This window comes from Musa acuminata, chromosome BXJ3-1, assembly GCF_036884655.1.
Source record: "Musa acuminata AAA Group cultivar baxijiao chromosome BXJ3-1, Cavendish_Baxijiao_AAA, whole genome shotgun sequence".
Classification (NCBI taxonomy): domain Eukaryota; kingdom Viridiplantae; phylum Streptophyta; class Magnoliopsida; order Zingiberales; family Musaceae; genus Musa; species Musa acuminata.
In genome coordinates, this window is record NC_088349.1 from 10,742,645 (window position 1) to 10,770,537 (window position 27,893).

The following is a 27,893-nucleotide window of genomic DNA, read 5'->3' on the forward strand; positions in this document are numbered from 1 at the left end:
ATCTCTATGAGGCTTCCACGTCACAAGGAAGATCCCCAACCAATCGAGGGGGTGAGAGGATACATCTTCCCACGAACAACGCTCATATCAGCCGACTTTGGAGTGCTGGTCCGCTGCGAGGCTCAGGTCGACCTTGCCACCTCAACCGGCGCCCGAGACATTTGAAGGGCGTAACCACTTCATCAACTCAATAATTCTACTAGAGGTTCCCGACGTCGACATGTGGGCCTAGTCGTGCTGACTCATCAGTCACATCACATTTGTTCACCAACAATACCTAATTGAGGTAAAGCGGCTCGTCCACCATTTTAACCACCTTTCAATCACCAGAATACCTCGAGCGCAGAACGAGCGGGCCGATGCACTGGCCAAATCAGCCTCCACCCACACCCCTGGGTCAATCCCAGCCATTGAGTCCATGGCGCTCCTGACCATGGCAGCTCGCGAGGTCGTCGAAATAAATCTACCTCCGAATTGGGTAGAGGAGATCCTCCACTATAAGACGGGCGGGAAAGAGCCCGATGATCTAGCGACTGCGAAACGGTTGAGGCGAGCTCAAGCCTGGTACTACATCATCGATGAAAGATCGTACCAAAGGGCTTTCTCTCAACCTCTCCTACGCCGCCTCACGCCATCGGAGGCCGAAACCATCCTCGCCGAGCTCCACGAGGGGATTTGTGGGGAGCATGTTGGGGGGCGGACCTTGGCCTTCAAAACCCTCCGGCAAGGGTACTATTGGCCGACCATGCGCCAGGATGCCATGACATATGTGCGACAGTGCCCGCAGTGCCAGCGGCACGCCCGACTGCCACACCAGCCGGCAGTCACTCTGACTCCGATAGACATGGCCTGGCCCTTCGCCCAATGGGGGCTCGATCTCCTCGGGCCTTTCCCCTCGGCGTCGGGTCAGCGACGCTTCCTCATAGTCAGGGTCGAGTACTTCACGAAGTGGGTCGAGGCCGAACCCTTGGCCTCCATCACCGAGAAGCACGTACAGAATTTCACGTGGAAGAATATCATCACCCGGTTCGGGATCCCAAGGGCTATAATCGTCGACAACGGGACTCGGTTCAACAACACTAAATTTAGGGCTTATTGCCATTCGTACGAAATCTAGTTGAAGTTCAACTCGGTCACACACCCCAAACCAATGGTCAGACCGAAGTGATGAATCGAGCAACACTTGAAGGCCTCAAGAGAAGAATTTCAGACGTGCATGGGGCCTGGGTGGATGAGCTCCCCAGTGTCCTATGGGCAATGCGAACAACTCCCAAAACCGCCTCGGGGGAGTCCCCATTCAGCTTGGCGTTCAGAACTGAGGTAGTCCTTCCGCCCGAGATGGTATTCCCGACCTTACGCACCTCCAACTACGACCGAGAGCACTTAGAGGAAGGATTACGGGCTAACTTGGACCTCCTTGAGGAGAGAAGGGCCAATGCACACCTGTGCGCCCTAGCATACAAGAAGGCGACCGCTCGGATATACAACCAAAGGGTCCGTCCGAGGTCGATCCAGGTCAGAGACCTCGTCCTCCGAAGAGCAGAAGTAAGCGACCCGACCTGGGCAAAGAGAAAACTTGCACCTAACCGAGAAGGCCCCTACCGAGTCTACGATATGGTACGAGAAGGGACTTACCGACTCGAAACTATGAAGGGAAGTCCCCTCCCGAGGACATGGAATGTCGCGAACCTAAAGAAATTCTACCCTTGAGGTGGGAGGAGTTGGTCGGGACACAGGAAGTTTATATAAGCCAGCACATCCACGATCGGGGAGAAGAATAAGCCAGAGTTCCCAAAAATAAAATTGCTTCTTGATTAAAAAGGAGGTACATACAACGGTCGACTGACTCGGCCTCAAGCCCAGCCGGACAAAAAGAAAAAAAACAAAAACAAAACTCAAAAGGTGAGGGGATGCAACCCATAGCTCAAGGGAGGAGTCGGCGGCCCATCATCAAAGGGGACGTTCGTCGGCATGTCGACGTCCTGGTCCACAGGGTTGTCAACAAATGGATTCGACTCCAGGTCGAGGTCCGGGTACTTCGTCTAAAAACGAGCAAAGGCCACCCGATACCCATATACTCGTACGTGACCTGGCTCGACCTCACAAAGCCACGCTCGAACCCGGCGGACGCTTTGTACCCAGCCGCTCCTCCTCGAGCACCTCCTCGACGGCCCGGGCTATCGCCTTAGCGGCCTCGACGTCCTAGGAGAGGGACAGCAGCTCATCATCCAAAGAACGGACATTTGACCGGCTTTCTTCCAGCTCGGTCTTCAAACGAGCTACCTCCCCCTCCAACATCGTGGCGCGCTCCTCAGCTGCGACGATCGCCTCCACACCCCCCTTGGCCCGCAGCTCCAGGTTCACCTTCCAGAGGGCATCATCAAGATCCATCTGACGCTCGATCGCCCGCCCGACATCAAGAACCCGATCGATCAGTGTCATCCCGTAGTGCAAGCTCTGCATGGAAATCATGATCAACATCTACGAAGGAAGGAAGTGGAGAAAAGGGGAGGCCATCTCTTACCCAGACGAGCGACTTGGCCGCTCGCTCCACCAGCACCTCCGAACCGGAGCTGTACAGGTCTTTAGCCAACGAGGGGTGCAACGCCCCTCGAATGAACTCCTAGGCGGTCTCCCCATCGCTCCAGGGTCGACCACCGGGCGGTGTAAGGGGCTCCCGGCTCCTCGATCGAGAGGACGGCCATCAGTTGAGTTTAGAACTACCCGCCCTTGGGCCAGGAGACACAATTCCAGCACCGGCAGGGGGCATGCCGACCCCCTCTTGGAAGGGTCGCTACCGGATGACCCGACCGACCCCTTCCCATTCTTACTCGTCGACCCCTCTCTTTGGGCAGGGGCCTCGGGTGATGCCAGCGAGGTGCTCGAGCAAGTGGCTCGACTGACCGACATCTTTCGAACTGCCAGTTTCGTCTTCTTGGGAGGGCGCTCCGTTGCCGGTGATGCCAGCGCCCTCTTCGACGTCCCCTCCAGCGGGACAATCACGCCTTCGGAGCCTTCACTCTTCGACGTCTCGACGGCCCTGGTGCTGGCCGTCTTCTTCATTGATCGAAGGTCCACCATTTCTACAAGAACAGGTAGCGGTTAAACAGCATGGAATGAACGAATAAGCCATTGTATGCGGATGGGCATACCCCTGGTGGTGGGGCTCAGCTCAGCTCCAACCGTCCACTCCTCGATCATCTCTGTTATTACCCGAGAAGAGGACAGGATACCCCTTAGACGGTCCACCGGTGTCGTATCACCAGCAGAGAGCGATGGGAGGGAGTTATCGATGGACCGAATGGCCCACCCGGTACTAAAGCCCCACTCTTGAGCGCAAATGACGAAGAAGAAGCACCTCTTCCAACCTTTGTTGTTGGAGGGGGCGCCACTAATCTTGAAACCACTACGAGCGATCAAGTAATATCCGCCTGGTACCTTCCCTAGGCGGAAGCAAGCCATAAAGAGAGGCCGGGACGATTCAATCCCCGCCCCCTAACACTCCCAGATGAAAACTACCAAGTACCGCCAAAAGTTGGGTGATACCTGGGATGGGGAAATCCCCCAGAAGTGAAGACAATCCCTAATGACAGCATGCACCGGAAACCACAGGCCGGCTTCAAGCGCCCCCACTGTCAGACCAAATCTGCTAGGGAACCGATCGTATGACCATTGCCCCGAGTGAGGGGCGTGTAGGCCGAAGCACTCCGGGATGCGGTAGCGATCCCGGAGCACTCTCAGAATGTCGTCGGTTACCACCGAGTCCACATCATGCAAAGACTTAAGGGCCTCAAGCTCGACGAGACCCTCTAAGGCCTCTGAAGAGGCGCTACTCGAGGAGATGCTCACTATAGCATCCCAGGAGCTCACAGAAGGGGAAGAAGAAGGTGAGGGAGAAGGAGTGGGAAGTGGGGATGAAAAGGAAGACGAAGACATCCCGACCTCGGAGTCGCGGGAAAGAAGCCCGGTTGCCGAGGCGGATAATCGAAACAAAGAGGGCGACGAGGTTGTGAGGAAGGAACCGAAGCACGAAACAAAGGACTGGTTGCAAGAATGATGATAACCGCCCTAGATGGAGACTATATGATAGGTGGAACCCACGACAAGGCGACGATTAGGGCTTCCCAAGGAGAGCAACAGTCGCAGCATTTAAGACCCATCACAACCCCTCGGATCCGCCAAATTCGCCCGTCTCGGACTCCCCACCAGAGGCGTCCCATCACCCGAGACCCCTCGCCAAGCGCCATTCAAAAAGGAGTTTCCCGCTAGGCCCCATGACGATCCGCTTGACTCGCCACGTGGCGCAATGCCGTTCAGGTACGACTCGGCAACCCAAGTTCGATTCCTGCCCGGGCCACTCCAGATCGCTCCCGACTGGCGACCCGTCGACAACCCAAGCTCGAATCCTGCTCGGGCCGCTCTGAATCGCTCCCGACTAGTGACCTGTCGGCAACCCAAGCCTGATTCCTGCCCGGGCCGCTCCAGATCGCTCCCGACTAGTGACCCGTCGGCAACCCAAGCTCGAATCTTGCTCGGGCCACTCCAGATCGCTCTTGACTGGCGACCCGTTAGCAACCCAAGCCCGATTATTGCTCGGGCCGTTCCAGATCGCTCTCGACTGACGATCCGTCGGCAACCCAAGCTCGAATCCTGCCTGGGCCACTCCAGATCGCTCTCGACTGGCGACTCGTCGGCAACCCAAGCCCAATTCCTATCCGGGCCGCTCCAGATTGCTCCTGACTGACGACCCATCGACAACCCAAGCTTGAATCCTGCCCGAGCCGCTCCATATCGCTCCCAACTAGCGACCCGTTGGCAACCCAAGTTCGATTCCTACCCGAGCCACTCCAGATCGCTCCCAACTGGCGACCCGTCAGCAACCCAAACTCGAATCCTGCTTGGGTCGCTCCAGATCGCTCCCGACTGGCGACCCCTTGGCAACCCAAGCTCGATTCCTGTCCGGGCCGCTCTAGATCGCTCTCGACTGGCGACCCATCGGCAACTCAAGCTCGAATCCTGCCCGGGCCGATCTAGATTGCTCCCGACTGGCGACCTGTTGGCAACCCAAGCTCGAATCCTACCCAGGCCGCTCCAGATCGCTCCCAACTGGTGACCCATCGGCAACCCAAACACGATTCCAATTCGGAGCTGAGCTCACAATTCGGTCCACGGACTACCCCAGACTTAATTCAGAGTTGAGCCCACAACTCGATCCCTAGACTCAATTCGAAGCCGAGCTCATAACTTGGTCCCCAAACTCAATTCAGAGCCGAGCCCACATCTCGATCCCTAGACTCAATTCGAAGCCGAGCTCATAACTCGATCCCCAGACTCAATTTGAAGCCAAGCTTACAACTCAATCCCCAAACTCAATTCGGAGCCGAGCCCATAACTCGATCCCCAGACTTAATTTGGAGCTGAGCTCACAACTCAGTCCCCTGACTCAATTTGGAGCTGAGCTCACAACTCGGTCCCTAGACTTAATTCAGAGTCGAGCTCACAACTCGGTCCCCAGACTCAATTCGGAGCCGAGCTCACAACTCGATCCCTAGACTCAATTTGGAGCCGAGCTCGGTCCCCAAACTCAATTCGGAGCCGAGCTCACAACTCGGTCCCTAGACTCAATTTGGAGCCGAGCTCACAACTCGGTCCCCGGACTTCATTCGGAGCCGAGCTCACAGCTCAACCTCCAGACTCAATTCGAAGCCGAATCTACCCGCTCGACCCTCACCAACAAACATCATCCACGTCACGATCACAATACCACACGCCACCAGAACCATGGGGTGCACACCACGTCAAGTTTCAACTGTATAACTATACGACCTGACCACCCCAAGAGCCCGGGGTGGTGTCGTCTGTTTTGGCGATGGCGCTGTCCGCCACTCAAGCACTCAAGCACCCCCAAAGACGCCATCTCATGAGACGGTTTGTCCCGCCCCCGCGAGGATCAATGGCTAGGCTGAACCAAGGCACGATTGACTCTCGCACCCAGGTATAAATACCCCGACCGATACCAACCAGAGGAGAAAAAAAAAGAAAGAAAGGAAGGAAGGGGGGAATCGAAACCGATCTAACTTGCCATGAGAGGGCCAAAGTCGGGACTCACCCAACGAAGGCCGTTTTGCAGGGAGGCAAACGCCACCAAGCTGCCAGCGTCATCGCCCCAAAGTCGCCATCTAATATGCAGAAAAGGGTGGTCCAGCGGTTAGGACCCCGACCAGTGCCAGCCAGCATCTCCCATCTCAAGGAGGTGCCCACGTTGCAAGGAAGATCGCCAACTTTCCAGGGGATGAGGGAACGCATCTCGCCATAAGCGGCGCTCGGGTCGGCTGGCTTTGGAGTGCTAACCCCCAGCCGCTTCCGAAGACTCGCCCGATCCCACCGCCTCAACCCTTGCTAGAGGCGCTCGAGGGGTGCAGCCACCCCATCAATCCATATATTCCTCCAGAAATTCCCGACGTCAGCACGTGGGCCTAACTGTGCTGACTCATCAGCCACGGGCCATCTCATCAGGCCCGAACTTATCGTCGGCTCCGCCGCTAGAACGGCTGCTGCAAAGAGGAGCCGACGACCGGAAGGAGAGGGATGGGATCAAGGAGTAAGGTCGTTGGAGGCTAGGGTCCCCGAAGGGGACAGGGGAAACGGCGGCGAGGAAGGGAACGGAGGGAGGGGAAGGAGAGGCGTGGATCGCCGAGAAGAAGCGGCCATGTCTGAGGACGGCGGACGAGAGGGCGACGGCGCGGCGAATGCGGAGGGAGTCGAGCGCCATGGCCTGCGGGGCGAGGCAACGAAGGCCGACTAGGGTTTTACGGGTGGAGAAATGGGTTTAACGTGACTTAGGTTGGGTTGGGTCCGTCCACCAAGAGGCACCACGGGCCACGGCCTAAGCGAGTAAGCCCAACTTAAGCCGACCCAGCCTGACCCAAATCCGCTTCCAGTGTGAACTTGCCATTACATGGGTCAGTATGTATGCCCATTTATCTATATTTGATCAAAAATGATGATTTATCAATGCATTAAAACATCTAATGCAGCAATCTAGATGAGTTAAACGTGGTGTTAGATCAGATTTTTATTGTATGAGGTAGAAGCTGATTGGAATTCAATCGAGGCCTTTTCTTCAAGTAAGTCTCAAGTAGAACTTTATCAACAACTTCTAACTCAGTAATTCTGTATCGAGAATGTAAACTAATATTCAAAGTAAAAGAGTTATGTTCGTGCTATATTATTCTCGGGCTTAGCTCGGAGTGTGATAACATTCGACCATGTAGCGTTAAATTGGGTGATGATGAGTCACATGTTGACTCGAGATCCAAAATCTAATATTAAAATGTCAATCATCTGACACCCTAACACGTGTCATCCATGTCATCACACTTCTAACACGTGAAATAGGTAAAAAATTATCATATATGATAGATATGCGAAGTTATCATGAAATCTAAGATAAAATTTTTATTTCGTGGATAATTATAGAAAATTCTCAGTTCAAATGGATGGCTAGCGAATTATAGAAAAAAAAAGTATTTTTATTTCTATAGAAAAATGTGAGACGTGGATACGGCTCAGCCAAACCAAAGCCACTCGCTTTTCCCGTTCCTATCGCGTCCTCATATTATAAACCAAGTGGAAGTTGGATAGGAACAGCGTAGAGATGCAGATGGAGGTAGAGCCGCAGGTAGTGTTAAATTCGGGGCGGAGGATGCCGGTGCTCGGCATGGGGACGGCCACCTACCCGGTGCCGCCCGACGAAACCATAACGACGGCGGTGATCGACGCCATCGGGCTCGGGTACCGCCACTTGGACACGGCCAGCGTCTACGGCTCGGAGCGGGCCGTCGGCCGGGCCATAGCGACCGCTCTGGAGAGAGGGCTGATCGGCAGCCGCGACGAGCTCTTCGTCACCACCAAGCTGTGGTGCACCGACATGCACGCCGACCGCGTCGTCCCTGCACTGCAAGTCTCTCAGGTATTTATTGTATGCACATGATATATGTTTTATATGACATAGATAATATTACTACTAATCACAGCTCAGAGAACGGAAGACTGCGACAGTTGCCATAAATTGAAGCCAGGATTGACCTTTAGCAACAAAAGAAGATTGTGAGCTAATGCGATTGTCTTATGAATGATTGTAGGACTTTGGGATTGGAGTACATCGATCTGTATCTTATCCACTACCCTGTTAGACTAAAAGGTGAGAAACGAATGGTTTTCACCAGCGAGGACATAATTCCCTTGGACATGTCAACCGTGTGGGAAGCAATGGAGAAATGTCAGAGTCTAGGTTTAGCTAAATCTATCGGGGTGAGCAACTTCACATGCAAGAAGCTAGCTGACCTACTCAACCATGCAAGAATTCCACCTGCTGTGAACCAGGTAAGTCGTAACTCCATCGAATCCATTCCTTTCTTTTTGTTTGCTTGTTAGAAATGAAACAGGAAAGTGAAAGTATTGTATGCTGCAATGCGATGCACAAGTATCCTGTATCATCAAATTGTTAAGATGACAGTCACAAAAATAACCATGGAGCGCAAATGGTTAGTGTAAGTAATGCATTCTTGATCATGGTGTCATAGTAACAGTTGTCGTTCTTGTGATAGGTGGAGGTGAATCCTATTTGGCAGCAAAGAAAACTACGAGACTTCTGCTCGGAGAAGGGAATTCATGTGAGTGCATACTCTCCGCTTGGTGCGGTTGGAGTCTTTTGGGGCTCCAATGAAGTGATGGAATGTGAAGAGGTCAAAAGAATTGCTCAGTCTGTGGGGAAAAGCATAGCCCAGGTCAACAAATTACATTACTTCCTTCACTGTGCAGAAAGAAAACTTTGGTCGAATAAATCTTGTCGTCAATTAGTTATAGATCTTTAGAGTCTGATCTCAATCACATCGTTTGGTGTATGGACAGGTATGCTTAAGATGGGGTGTCGAACAAGGTGTGAGCGTTGTGGTGAAAAGCTTTAACGGGGAGAGGCTCAAGGAGAACATGCAGATATTTGACTGGCATCTGAAAGAGGAGGACAAGGAAAGGTTGAGCTTAGTACCACAGAAAAGGCTTATTCTGGTTGAGCCATTTATATCACCCACTGGTTTCTACAAGTCTCATGCTGAATTTTGGGATGGTGATGTGTAGATAACACAGCACAGAACCATGAAACTTAGCGAATCATGCATGCCATTCCGAGAGATGTCATGTAAGCCTCTGTTTTAATACGGAATTCGAAGACTGGTTTGCCTTTACAATAGGCATATATGGTTTCTGTTGTTGCATGTCATGCCAAATTTCTTATGGTTCGAACGATATATGCACAGTTCCAGTTTCCTTGCTAGCTAGTGTTAGCAATTCTAACAACTCCCAAAACCGCCTCAGGGGAGTCCCCATTCAGCTTGGCATTCAGAACTGAGGCAATCCTTCCGCCCGAGATGGTATTCCCGACCTTATGCACCTCCAAGTACGACCGAGAGCACTCAGAGGAAGGATTACGGGCTAACTTGGACCTCCTTGAGGAGAGAAGGGCCAATGCACACCTGCGCGCCCTAGCATACAAGAAGGTGACCGCTCGGATATACAACCAAAGGGTCCGTCCGAGGCCGATCCAGGTCAGAGACCTCGTCCTCCGAAGAGCAGAAGTAAGCGACCCGACCTGGGCAAAGAGAAAACTTGCACCTAATCGAGAAGGTCCCTACCGAGTCTACGATATGGTACGAGAAGGGACTTACTGACTCGAAACTATGGAGGGAAGTCCCCTTCCGAGGACATGGAATGTCGCGAACCTAAAGAAATTCTACCATTGAGGGGGGAGGAGTTGGTTGGGACATAGGAAGTTTATATAAGCCAGCACATCCACGATCGGGGAGAAGAATAAGCCAGAGTTCCCAAAAATAAAATTGCTTCTTGATTAAAAAGGAGGTACATACAACGGTCGGCTGACTCGGCCTCAAGCCCAGCCGAACAAAAAGAAAAAAAACAAAACAAAACAAAACTCAAAAGGTGAGGGGATGCAACCCATAGCTCAAGGGAGGAGTCGGCGGCCCATCATCAAAGGGGACGTTCGCCGGCATGTCGACGTCCTGGTCCACAAGGTTGTCAACAAATGGATTCGACTCCAGGTCGAGGTCCGAGTACTTCATCCGAAAACGAGCAAAGGCCACCCGATACCCATACTCGTACGTGACCTGGCTCGACCTCACCAAGCCACGCTCGAACCCAGCCGCTCCTCCTCGAGCACCTCCTCGACGGCTCGAGCTATCGCCTTAGCGGCCTCGACGTCCTGGGAGAGGGACAACAGCTCATCATCCAAAGAACGGACGTTTGACCGGCTTTCTTCCAGCTCGGTCTTCAAACGAGCTACCTCCCCCTCCAACACCGTGGCGCGCTCCTCAGCTGCGACGATCGCCTCCGCACCCCCCTTGGCCCGCAGCTCTAGGTTCACCTTCCAGAGGGCATCATCAAGATCCATCTGACGCCCGATCGCCCGCCCGACGTCAAGAATCCGATCGATCAGTGCCATCCCGTAGTGCAGGCTCTGCATGGAAATCATGATCAACATCTACGAAGGAAGGAAGTGGAGAAAAGGGGAGGCCATCTCTTACCCAGACGAGCGACTTGGCCGCTCGCTCCACCAGCACCTCCGAACCGGAGCTGTACAGGTCTTTAGCCAACGAGGGGTGCAGCGCCCCTCGAACGAACTCCTAGGCAGTCTCCCCATCGCTCCAGGGTCGACTGTCGACCTTTAGGGTCGACCACCGGGCGATGTAAGGGGCTCCCGGCTCCTCGATCGGGAGGACGACCATCAGTTGAGTTTAGAACTACCCGCCCTTGGGCCAGGAGAAGATGTGACACAATTCCAGCACCGGCAGGGGGCATGCCGACCCCCTCTTGGAAGGGTCGCTACCGGATGACCCAGCCGACCCCTTCCCATTCTTACTCGCCGAGCCCTCTCCTTGGGCAGGGGCCTCGGGTGATGCCAGCGAGGTGCTCGAGCAAGTGGCTCGACTGACCGACATCTTTCGAATTGCCAGTTTCGTCTTCTTGGGAGGGCGCTCCGTTGCCGGTGATGCCAGCGCCCTCTTCGACGTCCCCTCCAGCGGGACAATCACGCCTTCGGAGCCTTCCCTCTTCGACGTCTCGACGACCCTGGTGCTGGCCGTCTTCTTCACTGATCGAAGGTCCACCATTTCTACAAGAACAGGTAGCGGTTAGACAGCATGGAATGAACGAATAAGCCATTATATGCGGATGGGCATACCCCTGGTGGTGGGGCTCAGCTCAGCTCCAACCGTCCACTCCTCGATCATCTCTGTTATTACTCAAGAAGAGGACAGGATACCCCTTAGACGGTCCACCGGCGTCGTATCACCAGCAGAGAGCGACGGGAGGGAGTTATCGATGGACCGAATGGCCCACCCGGTACTAAAGCCCCACTCTTGAGCGCAAATGACGAAGAAGAAGCACCTCTTCCAACCTTTGTTGTTGGAGGGGGCGCCACTAATCTTGAAACCACTACGAGCGATCAAGTAATATCTGCCTAGTCCCTTCCCTAGGCGGAAGCAAGCCATAAAGAGAGGCCGGGACGATTCAATCCCCGCCCCCTGACACTCCCAGATGAAAGCTACCAAGTACCGCCAAAAGTTGGGTGATACCTGGGATGGGGAAATCCCCCAGAAGTGAAGACAATCCCTAATGACAGGATGCACCGGAAACCACAGGCCGGCTTCAAGCGCCCCCACTGTCAGACCAAATCTGCCAGGGAACCGATCGTATGACCGTTGCCCCGAGTGAGGGGCGTGTAGGCCAAAGCACTCCGGGATGCGGTAGCAATCCCGGAGCACTCTCAGAATGTCGTCGGTTACCACCGAGTCCACATCATGCAAAGACTTAAGGGCCTCAAGCTCGGCGGGACCCTCTAAGGCCTCTGAAGAGGCGCTACTCGAGGAGATGCTCACTATAGCATCCTAGGAGCTCATAGAAGAGGAAGAAGAAGGTGAGGGAGAAGGAGTGGGAAGTGGGGATGAAAAGGAAGACGAAGACATCCCGACCTCGGAGTCGCGGGAAAGAAGCCCGGTTGCCGGGGCGGAGAATCGAAACAAAGAGGGCGGCAGGGTTGTGAGGAAGGAACCGAAGCATGAAACAAAGGATTGGTTGCAAGAATGATGATAACCGCCATAGATGGAGACTATATGATAGGTGGAACCCACGGCAAGGCGGCGATTAGGGCTTCCCAAGGAGAGCAACTGTCGCAGCATTTAAGACCCATCACAACCCCTCGGATCTGCTAGATTCGCCCGCCTCAGACTCCCCACCAGAGGCGTCCCATCATCCGAGACCCCTCGCCAAGCGCCATTCAAAAAGGAGTTTCCCGCTAGGCCCCATGACGATCCGCTTGACTCGCCATGTGGCGCAATGCCGTTCAGGTACGACTCGACAACCCAAGTTCGATTCCTGCCCGGGCCACTCCAGATCGCTCCCGACTGGCGACCCGTCGGCAACCCAAGCTCGAATCCTGCTCGGGCCACTCCGAATCTCTCCCGACTAGTGACCTATCGGCAACCCAAGCCTGATTCCTGCCCGGGTCACTCCAGATTGCTCCCGACTAGCGACCGTCGGCAACCCAAGCTCGAATCTTGCCCAGGCCACTCCAGATCGCTCCCGACTGGCGACCCGTTGGCAACCCAAGCCCGATTCTTGCCCGGGCCGCTCCAGATCGCTCCCGACTGACGATCCGTCGACAACCCAAGCTTGAATCCTACCTGGGCCAGTCCAGATCGCTCTCGACTGGTGACTCGTCGGCAACCCAAGCCCAATTCCTATCCGGGCCGCTCCAGATTGCTCCTGACTGGCGACCCATCGACAACCCAAGCTTGAATCCTGCCCGGGCCGCTCCATATCGCTCCCGACTAGCGACCCGTCGGTAACCCAAGTTCGATTCCTACCCGAGCCACTCCAGATCGCTCCCGACTAGCGACTCGTCAGCAACCCAAATTCGAATCCTGCTTGGGTCGCTCCAGATCGCTCCCGACTGGTGACCCCTTGGCAACCCAAGCCCGATTCCTGTCCGGGCCGCTCTAGATCGCTCTCGACTAGTGACCCATCGGCAACTCAAGCTCGAATCCTGCCCGGGCCGCTCTAGATTGCTCCCGACTGGCGACCCGTCGACAACCCAAGCTCGAATCCTACCTGGGCCGCTCCAGATCGCTCCTAACTGGTGACCCATTGGCAACCCAAACACGATTCCAATTCGGAGCTGAGCTCACAATTCAGTCCGCGGACTACCCCAGACTTAATTCAGAGCTAAGCCCACAACTCGATCCCTAGACTCAATTCGGAGCTGAGCTCATAACTCGGTCCCCAAACTCAATTCAGAGCCGAGCCCACATCTCGGTCCCTAGACTCAATTCGGAGCCGAGCTCATAACTCGGTCCCCAGACTCAATTTGAAGCCGAGCTTACAACTCAATCCCCAAACTCAATTCGGAGCCGAGCCCACAACTCGATCCCCAGACTTAATTTGGAGTTGAGCTCACAACTCAGTCCCCTGACTCAATTTGGAGCTGAGCTCACAACTCGGTCCCTAGACTCAATTCAGAGTCGAGCTCACAACTCGGCCCCCAGACTCAATTCGGAGCCGAGCTCACAACTCGGTCCCCAGACTCAATTCGGAGCCGAGCTCACAACTCGATCCCTAGACTCAATTTGGAGCCGAGCTCACAACTCGGTCCCCGGACTTAATTCGGAGCCGAGCTCACAACTCAACCCCCAGGCTCAATTCGAAGCCGAATCTACCCGCTCGACCCTCACACTCGGCCCTCACCAACAAACATCATCCACGTCACGATCGCAATACCACACGCCACCAGAACCATGGGGTGCACACCACGTCAAGTTTCAACTGTATAACTGTGCGACCTGACCACCCTAAGAGCTCGGGGTGGTGTCGTCTGTTTTGACGATGGCACTGTCTGACACCACTCAAGCACCCCAAAAGACGCCATCTCATCAAAGGGTTTGTCCCGCCCCCGCGAGGATCAATGGCCAGGCTGAACCAAGGCACGATTGACTCTCGCACCCAAGTATAAATACCTCGACCGATCCCAACCAGAGGAGAAAAAAAAGAAAGAAAGAAAGGAAGGGGGGGAATCGAAACCGATCTAACTTGCCATCAGAGGGCCAAAGTCGGAACTCACCCAACGAAGGCCGTTTTGCAGGGAGGCGAAAGCCACCAAGCTGCCAGCGTCATCGCCCCAAAGTCGCCATCTAATATGCAGAAGAGGGTGGTCCAACGGTTAGGACCCCGACCAGTGCCAGCCAGCATCTCCCATCTTAAGGAGGTGCCCACGTTGCAAGGAAGATCGCCAACTGTCCAGGGGATGAGGGAACGCATCTCGCCATAAGCGACGCTTGGGTCGGCTGGCTTTGGAGTGCTAACCCCCAGCCGCTTCCGAAGACTCGCCCGATCCCACCGCCTCAACCCTCGCTAGAGGCGCTCGAGGGGTGCAGCCACCCCATCAATCCATATATTCCACCAGAAATTCCCGACGGCACGTGGGCCTAACTGTGCTGACTCATCAGCCACGGGCCATCTCATCAGGCCCGAACTTATCGTCGGCTCCGCCGCTAGAACGGCTGCTGCAAAGAGGAGCCGACGACCGGAAGGAGACCTTTTCTTCGAGTAAGCCCAACTTAAGCCGACCCAGCTTGACCCAAATCCGCTTCCAGTGTGAACTTGCCATTACATGGGTCATTATGTATGCCCATTTATCTATATTTGATCAAAAATGATGATTTATCAATGCATTAAAACATCTAATGCAGCAATCTAGATGAGTTAAACGTGGTGTTAGATCAGATTTTTATTGTATGAGGTAGAAGCTGATTGGAATTCAATCGAGGCCTTTTCTTCGAGTAAGTCTCAAGTCGAACTTTATCAATAATATCTAACTCAGTAATTCTATATCGAGAATGTAAACTAATATTCAAAGTAAAAGAGTTATGTTCGTGCTATATTATTCTCGGGCTTAACTCAGAGTGTGATAACATTCGACCATGTAGCGTTAAATTGGGTGACGATGAGTCACATGTTGACTCAAGATCCAAAATCTAATATTAAAATGTCAATCATCTGACACCCTAACACGTGTCATCCATGTCATCACACTCTTAACACGTGAAATAGGTAAAAATTTATCATATATGATAGATATGCGAAGTTATCATGAAATCTAAGATAAAATTTTTATTTCGTGGATAATTATAGAAAATTCTCAGTTCAAATGGATGGCTAGCGAATTATAGTAAAAAAAAGTATTTTTATTTCTATAGAAAAATGTGAGACGTGGATACGGCTCAGCCAAACCAAAGCCACTCGCTTTCCCGTTCCTATCGCGTCCTCATATTATAAACCAAGTGGAAGTTGGATAGGAACAGCGTAGGGATGCAGATGGACGTAGAGCCGCAGGTAGTGTTAAATTCGGGGCGGAGGATGCCGGTGCTCGGCATGGGGACGGCCACCTACCCGGTGCCGCCCGACGAAACCATAACGACGGCGGTGATCGACGCCATCGGGCTCGGGTACCGCCACTTGGACACGGCCAGCGTCTACGGCTCGGAGCGGGCCGTCGGCCGGGCCATAGCGACCGCTCTGGAGAGAGGGCTGATCGGCAGCCGCGACGAGCTCTTCGTCACCACCAAGCTGTGGTGCACCGACATGCACGCCGACCGCGTCGTCCCTGCACTGCAAGAGTCTCTCAGGTATTTATTGTATGCACATGATATATGTTTTATATGACATAGATAATATTACTACTAATCACAGCTCAGAGAACGGAAGACTGCGACAGTTGCCATAAATTGAAGCCAGGATTGACCTTTAGCAACAAAAGAAGATTGTGAGCTAATGCGATTGTCTTATGAATGATTGTAGGACTTTGGGATTGGAGTACATCGATCTGTATCTTATTCACCACCCTGTTAGACTAAAAGGTGAGAAACGAATGGTTTTCACCGGCGAGGACGTAATTCCCTTGGACATGCCAACCGTGTGGGAAGCAATGGAGAAATGTCAGAGTCTAGGTTTAGCTAAATCTATCGGGGTGAGCAACTTCACATGCAAGAAGCTAGCTGACCTACTCAACCATGCAAGAATTCCACCTGCTGTGAACCAGGTAAGTCGTAACTCCATCGAATCCATTCCTTTCTTTTTGTTTGCTTGTTAGAAATGAAACAGGAAAGTGAAAGTATTGTATGCTGCAATGCGATGCACAAGTATCCAGTATCATCAAATTGTTAAGATGACAGTCACAAAAATAACCATGGAGCTCAAATGGTTAGTGTAAGTAATGCATTCTTGATCATGGTGTCATAGTAACAGTTGTCGTTCTTGTGATAGGTGGAGGTGAATCCTCTTTGGCAGCAAAGAAAACTACGAGGCTTCTGCTCGGAGAAGGGAATTCATGTGAGTGCATACTCTCCGCTTGGTGCAGTTGGAGTCCTATGGGGCTCCAATGAAGTGATGGAATGTGAAGAGGTCAAAAGAATTGCTCAGTCTATGGGGAAAAGCATAGCCCAGGTCAACAAATTACATTACTTCCTTCACTGTGCAGAAAGAAAACTTTGGTCGACTAAATCTTGTCGTCAATTAATTATAGATCTTTAGAGTCTGATCTCAATCACAACGTTTGGTGTATGGACAGGTATGCTTAAGATGGGGTGTCGAACAAGGTGTGAGCGTTGTAGTGAAAAGCTTTAACGGGGAGAGGCTCAAGGAGAACATGCAGATATTTGACTGGCATCTGAAAGAGGAGGACAAGGAAAGGTTGAGCTTAGTACCACAGAAAAGGCTTATTCTGGCTGAGCCATTTATATCACCCACTGGTCTCTACAAGTCTCTTGCTGAATTTTGGGATGGTGATGTGTAGATAACACAGCACAGAACCATGAAACATAGCGAATCATGCATGCCATTCCCAGAGATGTCATATAAGTCTCTGTTTTAATACGGAATTCGAAGACTGGTTTGCCTTTACAATAGGCATATATGGTTTCTGTTGTTGCATTGCATGCCAAATTTCTTATGGTTCGAACGATATATGCACAGTTCCAGTTTCCTTGCTAGCTAGTGTTAGCAATTCTAAAGCATATAGCAGTTAAGTCATTGTCAAGTGGATGGTTAAACCTAAGTTAGCAAAGAATAAGAACTACAACGAAGAGATTAAGCATAAAGCAATAGCAGATAAATCCGGATGCAAGAAACGAAGACGAAGAGAAGAAAAAGACTGACAGAGGTAAGAGATGAGAAGAGACCGGTGGATAGTTGATCGGTTGCTTCCTCGATCAGCGAAGCATTCCCGAAGTAGAATAACTCCTCGTCGGTCATCAAAGCAACCCTAACTTGCGATTGTGTTTCCCTATCTCATATGATAGTTTTCCAAACAGGAAACATTGCGAGTATTTTGATAGGGCATATTTTGGTATCGCCCTTATGGACGTGGTCAGCAATCACATCGGACATGGAGCCTCGGGACTGAGATAGGGCGTCACGTCGGGCATGACAATTCAGACTCGGGATGATGGTCGTCCCTTTCCGCACCGTCCGAAGCCACATGGCAAAGCGCCTGATAGGGCATGTTTTGGCCCTAGGTGAATCACCAACAAACATCAACCACATCACGATCGCAATGCCACACGCCACCAAAACCATGGGGTGCACGCCACGTCAAGTTTCAACTGTATAACTGTGCGACCTGACCACCCCAAGAGCCCGAGGCGGTGCCATCTATTTTGGCGACGGAGCTGCCTGATGCCACTCAAGCACCCCCAAAGACACCATCTGCGAGGATCAGCGGCCAGGCTGAACTAAGGCACGACTGACTTTCGCATGCAGGTATAAATACCCAGGCCGATCCCAACCAGAGTAGAAAAAAAAGAAAGAAAGAAATGAAGGGGGGGAATCGGAACCGATCTAACTTGCTCATTATAGGGGCCAAAGTCAGGACTCACCCGACGAAGGCCATTTTGTAGGGAGGCAATCGCTACCAAGTTGCGAGTGTCATCGCCCCAAAGTCACCATCTAATATGCAGAAGAGGGCAGTCCAGTGGTTAGGACCTTGACTAGCGCCAACTCGCATCTCCCATCTCAAGGAGGTGCCCATGCTGCAAGGAAGATCACCAACTGTCCAGGGGATGAGGGAACGCATCTCGCCATAAGCGGCTCTCGGGTCGGTTGGCTTTGGAGTGCTAACCCCCAACCGCTTCCGAAGACTCGCCCGATCCCACCGCCTCAACCCTTGCTAGAGGCGCTCGAGGGGTGCAGCCACCCCATCAATCCACATATTCCACCAGAAGTTCCCAATGTCGGCACATGGGCCTAACCGTGCTGACTCATCAGCCACGGTACTTTTGTTTACTAACAACGCCAAACCGTCGAAGGTCACTCCGAAAAGCTTGGGACGGCATCGTGCGATGCTGTTTCACACAAATCGATCAGCAATCACCAAGAGGATCCTTCTACAGAAACTTCACTCGATACTGACTTAATCTTCAGAGGAACAAAGTCGAGAAACCCCTCCTCCCGACCTAGGCCAGTGTGCAGGAGTCTAGCGATGACAAAGTAGATAGCACACCCAAGAGTCACATCCGGAGTCAACCCCGAGCTCAACCCGATCCAACGAAGGCTTAATCGTCGGTACAATCCTGGACATGATAATCGAACCCAGCCATGACACGTCGGCCACGGCTATGCAAGTTTGTTAACATATCTTACACTGCTCACCAATTTGTCCATTCACTCGGTCATCACGGGTTGTGTTGAACCGTGTTCCGTTCCCAAAAGAAAGCATCAATAGCATCATCAAGTCTTGCGCATCAAAATTTCCCTGCACTCGTTAATTTCAAGTTAAATAGTAGGTGTACATGATAGATAAATAACAAATTTATCAACTTTTAAGGGATATGAAGAGATCAATTTTGTCCACAATTGATGTCCAAGCTCCCAAATGAATATATTTTATTTTGTGTTCATCAGTTGCTGATACAAACACTAAGAATATCTTATAATTTATATTAGTCTTGACTTAAACTAGATGCTAAGCGTAGCGAGAAATGAGAAATGATCCATTGTTGTTGTGAATAGGCTATTTCCAAACTCTGAAAGAATAGATATGTACAAAAACCATAAATACATATAAACTAAATTAAGCCTGATCTAACTCCAATACAGCCTATTTGGAAATATAAACTATTGTAAACCTATACTTTCATTATGTAACCACCAAAAATATATTTTTCAGAAATTTTTAAGGCTTAAAAATTATATCCAACACATCATTCTCTCCAATATGAATGACATTGTAAATTCTCATTACCGTGCTCAAAATGACCTAAAATCGATATTATATCATTAAATGAAAAGGGTTTGACCTAAAAGTTTATAAAAGAAACTTCCGGCTGAGATTTGGCAACCGCTTCCAATGTCATGGTATTTTAAAAATCTATCTAAAATTAATTTAAACCCATATAAAAATTAACATGAATCAAATGATATCAATAGTTCACTTTCATTATCTATACAGAGATCAATAAAAAATAAAAACAGTCAATGTATATCCATGATCTCATTTGTTATCCTTCTAAGAAAAAGAGACTGGAGATAATAGACTAAGATGAAATCTAATTAGGATTAGCTAAATTTTAATTTTTAATATTTGGAATTTGTCTTTTACTGAAAGTGGATTGTGCCATAAAAAGTCTTTCCGATATCTGTGCGGCACTGATTTCAGCTCGATCGATGCTATGTGACAACATCTTTTGAGCATGCTATGGGCAATGGAAAATGTAGAAACAGGTAAGCTTATGCTGCTAAATACAATATCAATGTGCATCACCAAATTCAATGTTGAGAGAGATTGAGTGAGTTGGCTGACTTGTTGGCTGTTTGGGTTTCAAATCATAGATCGAAAGGAATCCCACGAGAGTCCAATAAAAATCATTGGCATAGTTGGAGTATTGACTAAGATTGTAGGGATTGTAGTTGGATACGATTCAAAACCTCCTCGGTCATGTGCCGGCGTCTTGGATTTCCTACCAAGTCAGATCGCAAGTTTTTAATTCGGATGATGGCACATGAATTCAGGTTAATACAATCTGGTCAGGTAAAGAAGATAAACCAATAATGATGGACGAAATATACCCCAAACTGAATGCAAATATAGCTAATTGAACATCAGCACATACGGTTACTACTTGCAACTATAATCGAAATAGAGATGGATAGCTGAAGTGGGAGGAGGAGACGACTCTGTGGGTTAAGGTTTAAAAGAAATACAGAACACATGAGAAAAGAAAACGATATCAAAGTCACGGTACGTGCAAGCACTACTCCGACTCCGCATTAGAAATATTGTAATGCCGACTCCGTGGAGACTACGACTGGAGACCACTCTCAACAAGAGGAGAAAATGCAAATATTTTAATGCCGTCCGCATTAGAAATTACATGCATGACTGAACAAAACAAAAGCTTAGTGGATTAAATTAAACATAGGAATTCCAACGAGCGACAAATTACGTTGATGACATTAAAATACATTTTTTTGTGATTCGCAAGATCAAATCACTTTATTTTTTATTTTGTGATATGTCGTCGTGGGAATACGTGAGGTCATATTAAATTTCATAGGTGAATAAAGCTTCATGTTTTTGGGAACCGTTTTGAACGAATGATTCAAAGGGTTCTCAGAAAGTCATACAAATAAAAGGTTTTTTAATACATTTTTATATAATTTATTCAAGTAGAGGTTAGTGTGAATGAATCGCATCCCTGTAGACCTATCCCTGATTGATGGATTTTAACACATCATATCCAGAATATAAGGATACACCTATGGGAGGGAGTAGCTTATCATCAATGCCGAATAATCCATGGGAAAGCCAAGTGTGCTCTAAGAGGCACAAACTTAGAGAAAGGACAACCGACTTAAAGTATGGCGAAAAAAAAGTACATGAATTTTAAGTTCGTCTTTTTCAGGTTACTAAGCATACATTAATCGAGATAATTATCAATAATTTAAATTCTAATTTTAATTTCAATAAAATTTAAATTTTCATTCTGATTCTTATAAAATTGAGTATAAACTGCTTGATGAAATATATATTTTTAAACTATTAAGAATTATTGAGCTATATCCACGAATAAAACTTTTAATTGAAATGTTACCTCAAGAGCGAGGAAGAATGTGCGCTGACACCGTCACACTAGGCGGCTAGAAGAATCCGACAAGGACTGGCACTATACGAGACCAAGTTGATATTTAAGAGAGATAGTTGGAAAATGTATTTGGAAAAAACTCAAAATGCATCTTGCATGAAAATATATAAAAATACCGCCGTTGAAGAAAAAGTCCCCCGGACGACCGTCTAGTGGTTTTGAACGCGTCATTCATCCTTCCTCCATACTGTTTCACCATTAATGAACTTAAAATAATAATAATAATATTTTTTTTAAAAAAATAAACATTGTATAATTATATTATCCAATCCTCAGGATTTGTATAATTGTTGCTTCGGTGTATCGATGTTTTACCAGATCTGCATCTAACGACGAGAACGACTAGTTTTGCTTCTCTCCCCGCCCCTCTCCGGCAAGCGGCAGAAGATGGCGGTAATGCAGCAGGTTGTGCTGAGTTCAGGGAGGAGGATGCCGGTTCTCGGCATGGGGACGGCCACATACCCGGTGCCGCCCGACGAGATCATGACGTCGGCGGTGATTGACGCCATCGAGCTCGGCTACCGCCACTTCGACACCGCCAGCATCTACGGGTCGGAGCGGGCTGTTGGCCAGGCCATAGCGACTGCCCTGGAAAGAGGGCTCATCAGGAGCCGCGACGAGCTCTTCGTCACCACCAAACTGTGGTGCACCGACATGCACGCTGACCGCGTTGTCCCTGCACTGCAAGAGTCTCTCAGGTATACATATAAAGCATTTGATGCATGAACGAAAAATATATTCATATGATCAGAACTTTCAAGGAATGAGTATATATACTTATATGTATCTCTGTTTTGGGTGTCAGCTCGGGTTTATCATGGAATTTAACAGAAGAATATGGGCAGCCCAATCTAAGTTTAAATGAATAACATGACATATTGATCATGGTTAAAGGTTAAGAATGTGGAATTACACATTAATAAACTTTAAACAATAGTACACAGATTACATAGGTGGCTGAATATTATATAGATAAAGCAGATCCCAGCTACTTAACACAAAGGCTATTTTTTCAGAAATAAAAAGATCATATTTTCGTAGCTACATCTTGATGAAACGTTGACAGAATAATTCTGGTTTTTTCAGCAGTAAAAATCTAGTGGCTGATGGTGAGAGATCATAAGAGGAGTATGCTTTTGTCCAAAACAATGTTAAGTCTGTCTCTTGATCGTTTAGCATGATGGTTCTCTTTTATCCTTAGGATTCTTAAGAACAACACCCTAACAAATGTAAGAGGATTGTCAAGAAAAAGAAAAGGTAGAAAAACCATCTCAATAATTAATTCTTCTTGATCAAAGAGACAATTATTTCTGACACAAAAAAATTAGTAATCATAAGTGTTGGTAAAGAAGAAAAAGAGAAGTCTATCATGAATGATTGGATTATAATGTCACTGTCTTTTAAATGATTTTGTAGGACTTTGGGTTTGGAGTACATCGATCTGTATCTTATCCACTTCCCTGTTAGATTAAAAGGTGACAAACAAATAATATTCACCAGCGAGGACATGATTCCCTTGGACATGCCAACTGTGTGGGAAGCAATGGAGAAATGTCAAAGTCTTGGTTTAGCTAAATCTATCGGAGTTAGCAACTTCACATGCAGGAAGCTAGCTGACCTACTTAGTCATGCAAAAATTCCACCTGCTGTGAACCAGGTAAGTCATAACTCCATCTACTCATTCCTCAAGAACATCTACTTTTTCTTGTTAGATGTGAAATTGAAAGTGCCAACCATTTTTTTTAAAAAGAAAGTTATATATGGTGAAATATGATATAAGGAAAGATCCCAAAGTTCAGCATCCTCAAATGTTAAAAGTAGTGCTCCCAGAAACAATAATTCTGCTCGTAGGGGCAAGAATGTGCACCTTTGACTTACCTCAGACAATGCCTTGACAACGGTCACACTCTTTTCCTGCAAGGATCTCAAATAGTTAGTATGTGGCCATGGTGTAGTGCTAATATTTGCCATTCTTGTGATAGGTGGAAATAAATCCTATTTGGCAGCAAAGAAAACTACGAGACTTCTGCTCAGAGAAGGGAATCCATGTAACTGCATATTCTTTGCTAGGTGCAATTGGAGTCTTTTGGGGGAGTAATGATGTGTTGGAATGTGAAGAGGTCAAAAGAATTGCTCAGTCTACGGGAAAAAGCAGAGCCCAGGTAACTACATTACTTCATTCTCTGTGCAAGTAAAAAGCTTTGCTTGACTATATCTTGGCATCATATATGCACAAAATTTTAATTGAGATACTTATACAGAATCCTTATTGCTATACACATCATATTCTTGATCAATTCAAAATTTTTCAGGTATGTTTCAAGTCAAGTGTGTCAGTAGAATCTAACAAATTGTTTGATATATGGACAGGTATGCTTAAGGTGGGGCGTCGAGCAAGGTGGGAGCATTGTAGTGAAAAGTTTTAACAAGGAAAGGCTCAAAGAGAACATGGAGATATTTGACTGGCATCTGAAAGAGGAGGACAAGGAAAGATTGAGCCTAGTACCACAGAAAAGGCTCATTCTGGTTCACCCATTTATATCACCCAATGGTTTGTACAAGTCTCATGCTGAATTTTGGGATGGTGATGTGTAGATTACACAGCATCATGAAACATAGTGAAGGATGCATGTCATCCCCAAATTGCCAATTTACATTTACAATTGTCATAGCTAATGCCTACCATTCTTGTATGTCATTCCAAAATTTTGAATGAATTTTGTGTGATCACGACTCATCTTGTTGTCTACTGTCAATGACAACTGTTTTTGAAGATATTTGATTGCTACCATGAAATTTAACTATCTATCTAAGTATCTTTTCTTTATTTGAGCTAAACAAATATCAGAATGGATACAACCTCTGTTGTTAATAAACTTCTATAGATCATTCTGGGGTCGCCAATTTCATGGCAAGCGAACATTGTATCAAATTAAAAGGTTTTTCTCTAACTAATGGACATATTAGGCAGGGCAAGGCAGTTGCATCCGGTAACATACATCATCAATGATATGCATATCACAACCGCAGTAACTCACATCATCTATGGTACCTAATTAGAATCAAGAAGCAAACATGGAGTCACACCATAAACTTAAAATGGTGGTCAGATCTAGCAAGGATAAAATGATTGGTATATCAATCATTATTATCATCAGTGATATCGAACAATACATATCTATGTACCGTTCCTATCAGTTCGACCAATTGCCGAAACAAGTATTTCATGACCTAGCTCGCCAATGTGATCAAACTAATAATTCAACAAGAAAAGCATAACAATACAGACGTAACCCGGACCAACAGCGAGCATTACAGGAACATGGAGCCAGTGCGAACTCCCCAGTGTGATTATAACGAACCGTAAAGCGCCACAAGATAACGATCAAAGAGTCGAAACACTCATTATGATCGAAGCAAGATATCGCAGGATTAACCATGAAGCAGAATCAGGCAAATCCGAACCCAAGAAACCAGGAGAAAGAAAACGATAGATAAAGGGATCAGAAGGACCGTTTGATCATCGATTAGCTTCTTCCTCGTCCTCCTCCTCGATCGAGGAACCCATGCGAACCCTAACTCGATCACATTGATGACACAAGAAAGAGCGGGAGAGGAAAGAACGGGAGGAGCGTCGTATTCTGCTGCGGTTCCGTTCTCTCTCTCTCTCTCTCTCTCTCTCTCTCTCTCGCCCTTTATATATATATACGATTGGAGGCTTAACTGATGCGACAAATTATCCAATCGCAAAGGCGATTCTGCCACGTGGAGATAATAACCAGAAGTTAATATAGACCGTCGGATCAAAATGGAAGTGGATCAGGTCTTGGAGAAGACACGTGGAGACTACCGAAAGTTCACAGATCAAAAATAAATCCACGATTTCATTTAATATTTATTTAACAAGTCAGAATTAGAGATATAAGATTGGGAAAAATTTTAGTTCAGAATTAATTCTATATTTTTAATCCAATATTTGATATCTGTACATGATTAATTTACATTAACCGGAGAGTTCGATTCGTCATCCTGAATATTTTAGGCTATTAATAGTTGGAGAACTTGACATTTCTTACTTTTAAAACAAAAATAAATATTTTATTTAATTAAACATATTATTTTTGCATTAAAGAACAAAAAAATTATTATTGTTATTGAACCAAATAATCTTATGATTGACCCGATTAATATATGTTAGTAAAGATCTGACTATGATGGTAAGAACGGGTTCAAATTAGTCTGATTGTATACTCGACTTATTTATCTTGAATATAGAGTTTGAATTAGTAATAATTAATCTAATTGGGTTGATGTTATTTATTCAAATTAATTTTTCAATATTTTAACTAAAATTCTTCTCTCTATCTTATTCTAAGTTCTATCTTTTAATTCCTCCGACATGGCGATAGACGATGCATGTCGTGATGTCAATTATTTTAATAGATACGTAAAATCATGCATGTAATATATGTCAGCTGCATTAAATTAAGTCTCAGTATTTTATGCCACCCATGCATCACATACTATGAATAAATTAATACAATATAATACATTAATGTCTTGAGATGATTATTAATCAAATTAACATTATATATATGCCTAATTTGTAAATTAATGATGATTTTATTGATTGATATATAAGATATAAATTGAATAGAAAAAAAGTTCACCACTAAATAGTCTTTTGATTTTCCAAAATGGTTTAACTCCATAGATATTTTAAATAAAAATAAATATGATAGTAAGATTTCAAATTAAATTAAAATAAATAGAATGAACATATATATATATTGTTAATTATATGCATAGAAAATGATCAATTAGTTGCATGGAATCAGATAGTAAGATTTCCAAATGAAACAAAGTCCAAACACCTTTTAATCAGGCTTGAGACATGTTTGAACAGAAAAGTAGGGCTCAAGTTGGATTTACATACCTAGGCAAATAATTTGGGTGCCATTCCTACTCTCTCTCTCTCTCTCTCTCTCTCCCTCCCTTATATATATATATATAACTATCAAACATGTATTTTGCATGTTGGGGAGGAGGCTAAGGGGACATGAAATGTGTGGTCTACCTATCCTTGTTGAGTTACTTGGGCAAGTCCATGTGAACCTTACCTAAAGCAACAAAAGTATGTTGTCTTAATGGGGTTCCTTCCCCACCATGGCACCCATTGTCAATCTTATGTGGGCCATAGTTTGGTCCTACTTTGTTACTTTGTGGATCAAAAGATTATTTAGAATTTTTTTTCCAAAGAAATTAGTTAAAAATTGCCTTCTATTTCATTATATATATATATATATATATATATATATATATATATATATATATATAATATGTTGCATTAGTTGAAATCTAGATCTAGAATTAATTTTCTGCACCCAGCCCTAATAATATTTTCCATTTTGTTTCAACTAGAAAAAAGATGGGTATTAAGATATTAACAAAATGTTGATAGGAAAATGCTGCATGTTGGCATCAATATCTATTAATGAACACTAAGCATTAGTCCACCAATCTACAGTTGATGTTTATATTGTTGCTGTAATATACAACTTCATGCACAGGTCAATGTGCATGTCAATCATTTTATGGACCTTCTATTAGATAAACAAACCTGGCCATCATGCACAAACAGTTGCTATGTCAAGATTTACATTAAATACAAAGAGGTAAACAAAGATTATCTTGAGGTCCACTTAGGATGGTAGAAAGAAAAATAATAGAATTGTTCTTCATTTTCTATCAGCAATGTGGTATATACAGCATTTGACTGCTCAACCACCAGCCAGCCATTAGGATTGACTGACAAGTTAGATTATATTCTCATTACTTGAATTGGAGGAATAATCTCCATCTTAAACAAGAAAGAACACATATATATGTTGCTCATAATCTCTATTCTTTTTCCTTCTTTTGCTGTGTATGTCCTACCTAGCTGAGGCTGCATAAATCTCATCCTTTTCAGTGATGCATTTATGCATTCCATGGAATAGGGCAGGCATGTGGGTGTGTTCTCTTTCTCCACAAGAGTCCCACAGCAATGACCCCTCCTAAAGGCAGCATTTGTCACATCTACTTCCATCCAAGAGAGGTAGCTGTGAGCTGTGAGCTGTGAAGGAAGGAAGACCAGGAAACCTAAAATCATCATCATTTCATGCAAAGCCAACAAATGACTGAGGGTGTTGTAAGATTCCTTGCTTTTGCAGCCAGGCTTTGTTGTATGTGGATGTGAAAGTTTGAACAATAAGAGGCTTATTTGCCATCTTTATTATATTCCATGTGTCTGAAAGCATTTGTTCTCTCTCTCTCTCTCTCTCTCTCTCTGAAATAATGAGGAAGAAGTTTCATGTTCCCCTTCAATTCTAATACTAGATATAGGGTAGGTCTGATGTCTTAGCTTTGCAATTAGCTGTGAGGTGACAATCAAGTTCCTTTATCCTTCTTATATATTCTTTTCTTCCTTGCTCTATTTCTTTGATCAACTTTTCAACACATCAAAGGAATCTGATTCTATTATCTCAAGTTGTAGGATCTAATGAGATCATCATATTATAAATGAGACCACACTAATTGAAACTAGAAAGGACATACCAAGAACTCTGGTTAATATAGGGTCTAGGGAGG

The 27,893-nt window shown here is 47.0% G+C and overlaps 2 protein-coding genes and 1 pseudogene across 3 annotated transcripts; all 3 read left to right on the forward strand.

The window, feature by feature from the left end:
* Positions 1 to 7,638: 7,638 nt before the first annotated feature.
* LOC135628632 (non-functional NADPH-dependent codeinone reductase 2-like) lies at positions 7,639 to 9,258 on the forward strand (annotated as a pseudogene).
* A 6,162-nt stretch (positions 9,259 to 15,420) lies between these two features.
* LOC103995020 (non-functional NADPH-dependent codeinone reductase 2-like) lies at positions 15,421 to 17,114 on the forward strand. Its single transcript, XM_065135683.1, has 4 exons — positions 15,421 to 15,752; positions 15,925 to 16,165; positions 16,390 to 16,569; positions 16,694 to 17,114. Exons 1-4 carry the CDS (start codon positions 15,436 to 15,438, stop codon positions 16,916 to 16,918), a joined length of 963 nt encoding a protein of 320 aa, XP_064991755.1. The 5' UTR covers positions 15,421 to 15,435; the 3' UTR covers positions 16,919 to 17,114.
* Positions 17,115 to 21,572: 4,458 nt separating this feature from the next.
* LOC135628417 (non-functional NADPH-dependent codeinone reductase 2-like) lies at positions 21,573 to 24,038 on the forward strand. Of its 2 annotated transcripts, none has more exons than XM_065135052.1 (4): positions 21,573 to 21,961; positions 22,680 to 22,920; positions 23,246 to 23,425; positions 23,634 to 24,038. In XM_065135052.1, exons 1-4 carry the CDS (start codon positions 21,651 to 21,653, stop codon positions 23,856 to 23,858), a joined length of 957 nt encoding a protein of 318 aa, XP_064991124.1. In that variant the 5' UTR covers positions 21,573 to 21,650; the 3' UTR covers positions 23,859 to 24,038. The 2 variants fall into 2 exon arrangements, with proteins under 2 accessions (XP_064991124.1, XP_064991125.1); XM_065135053.1 differs by having other exon boundaries at positions 22,731 to 22,920.
* The last annotated feature ends 3,855 nt before the right edge of the window (positions 24,039 to 27,893 follow it).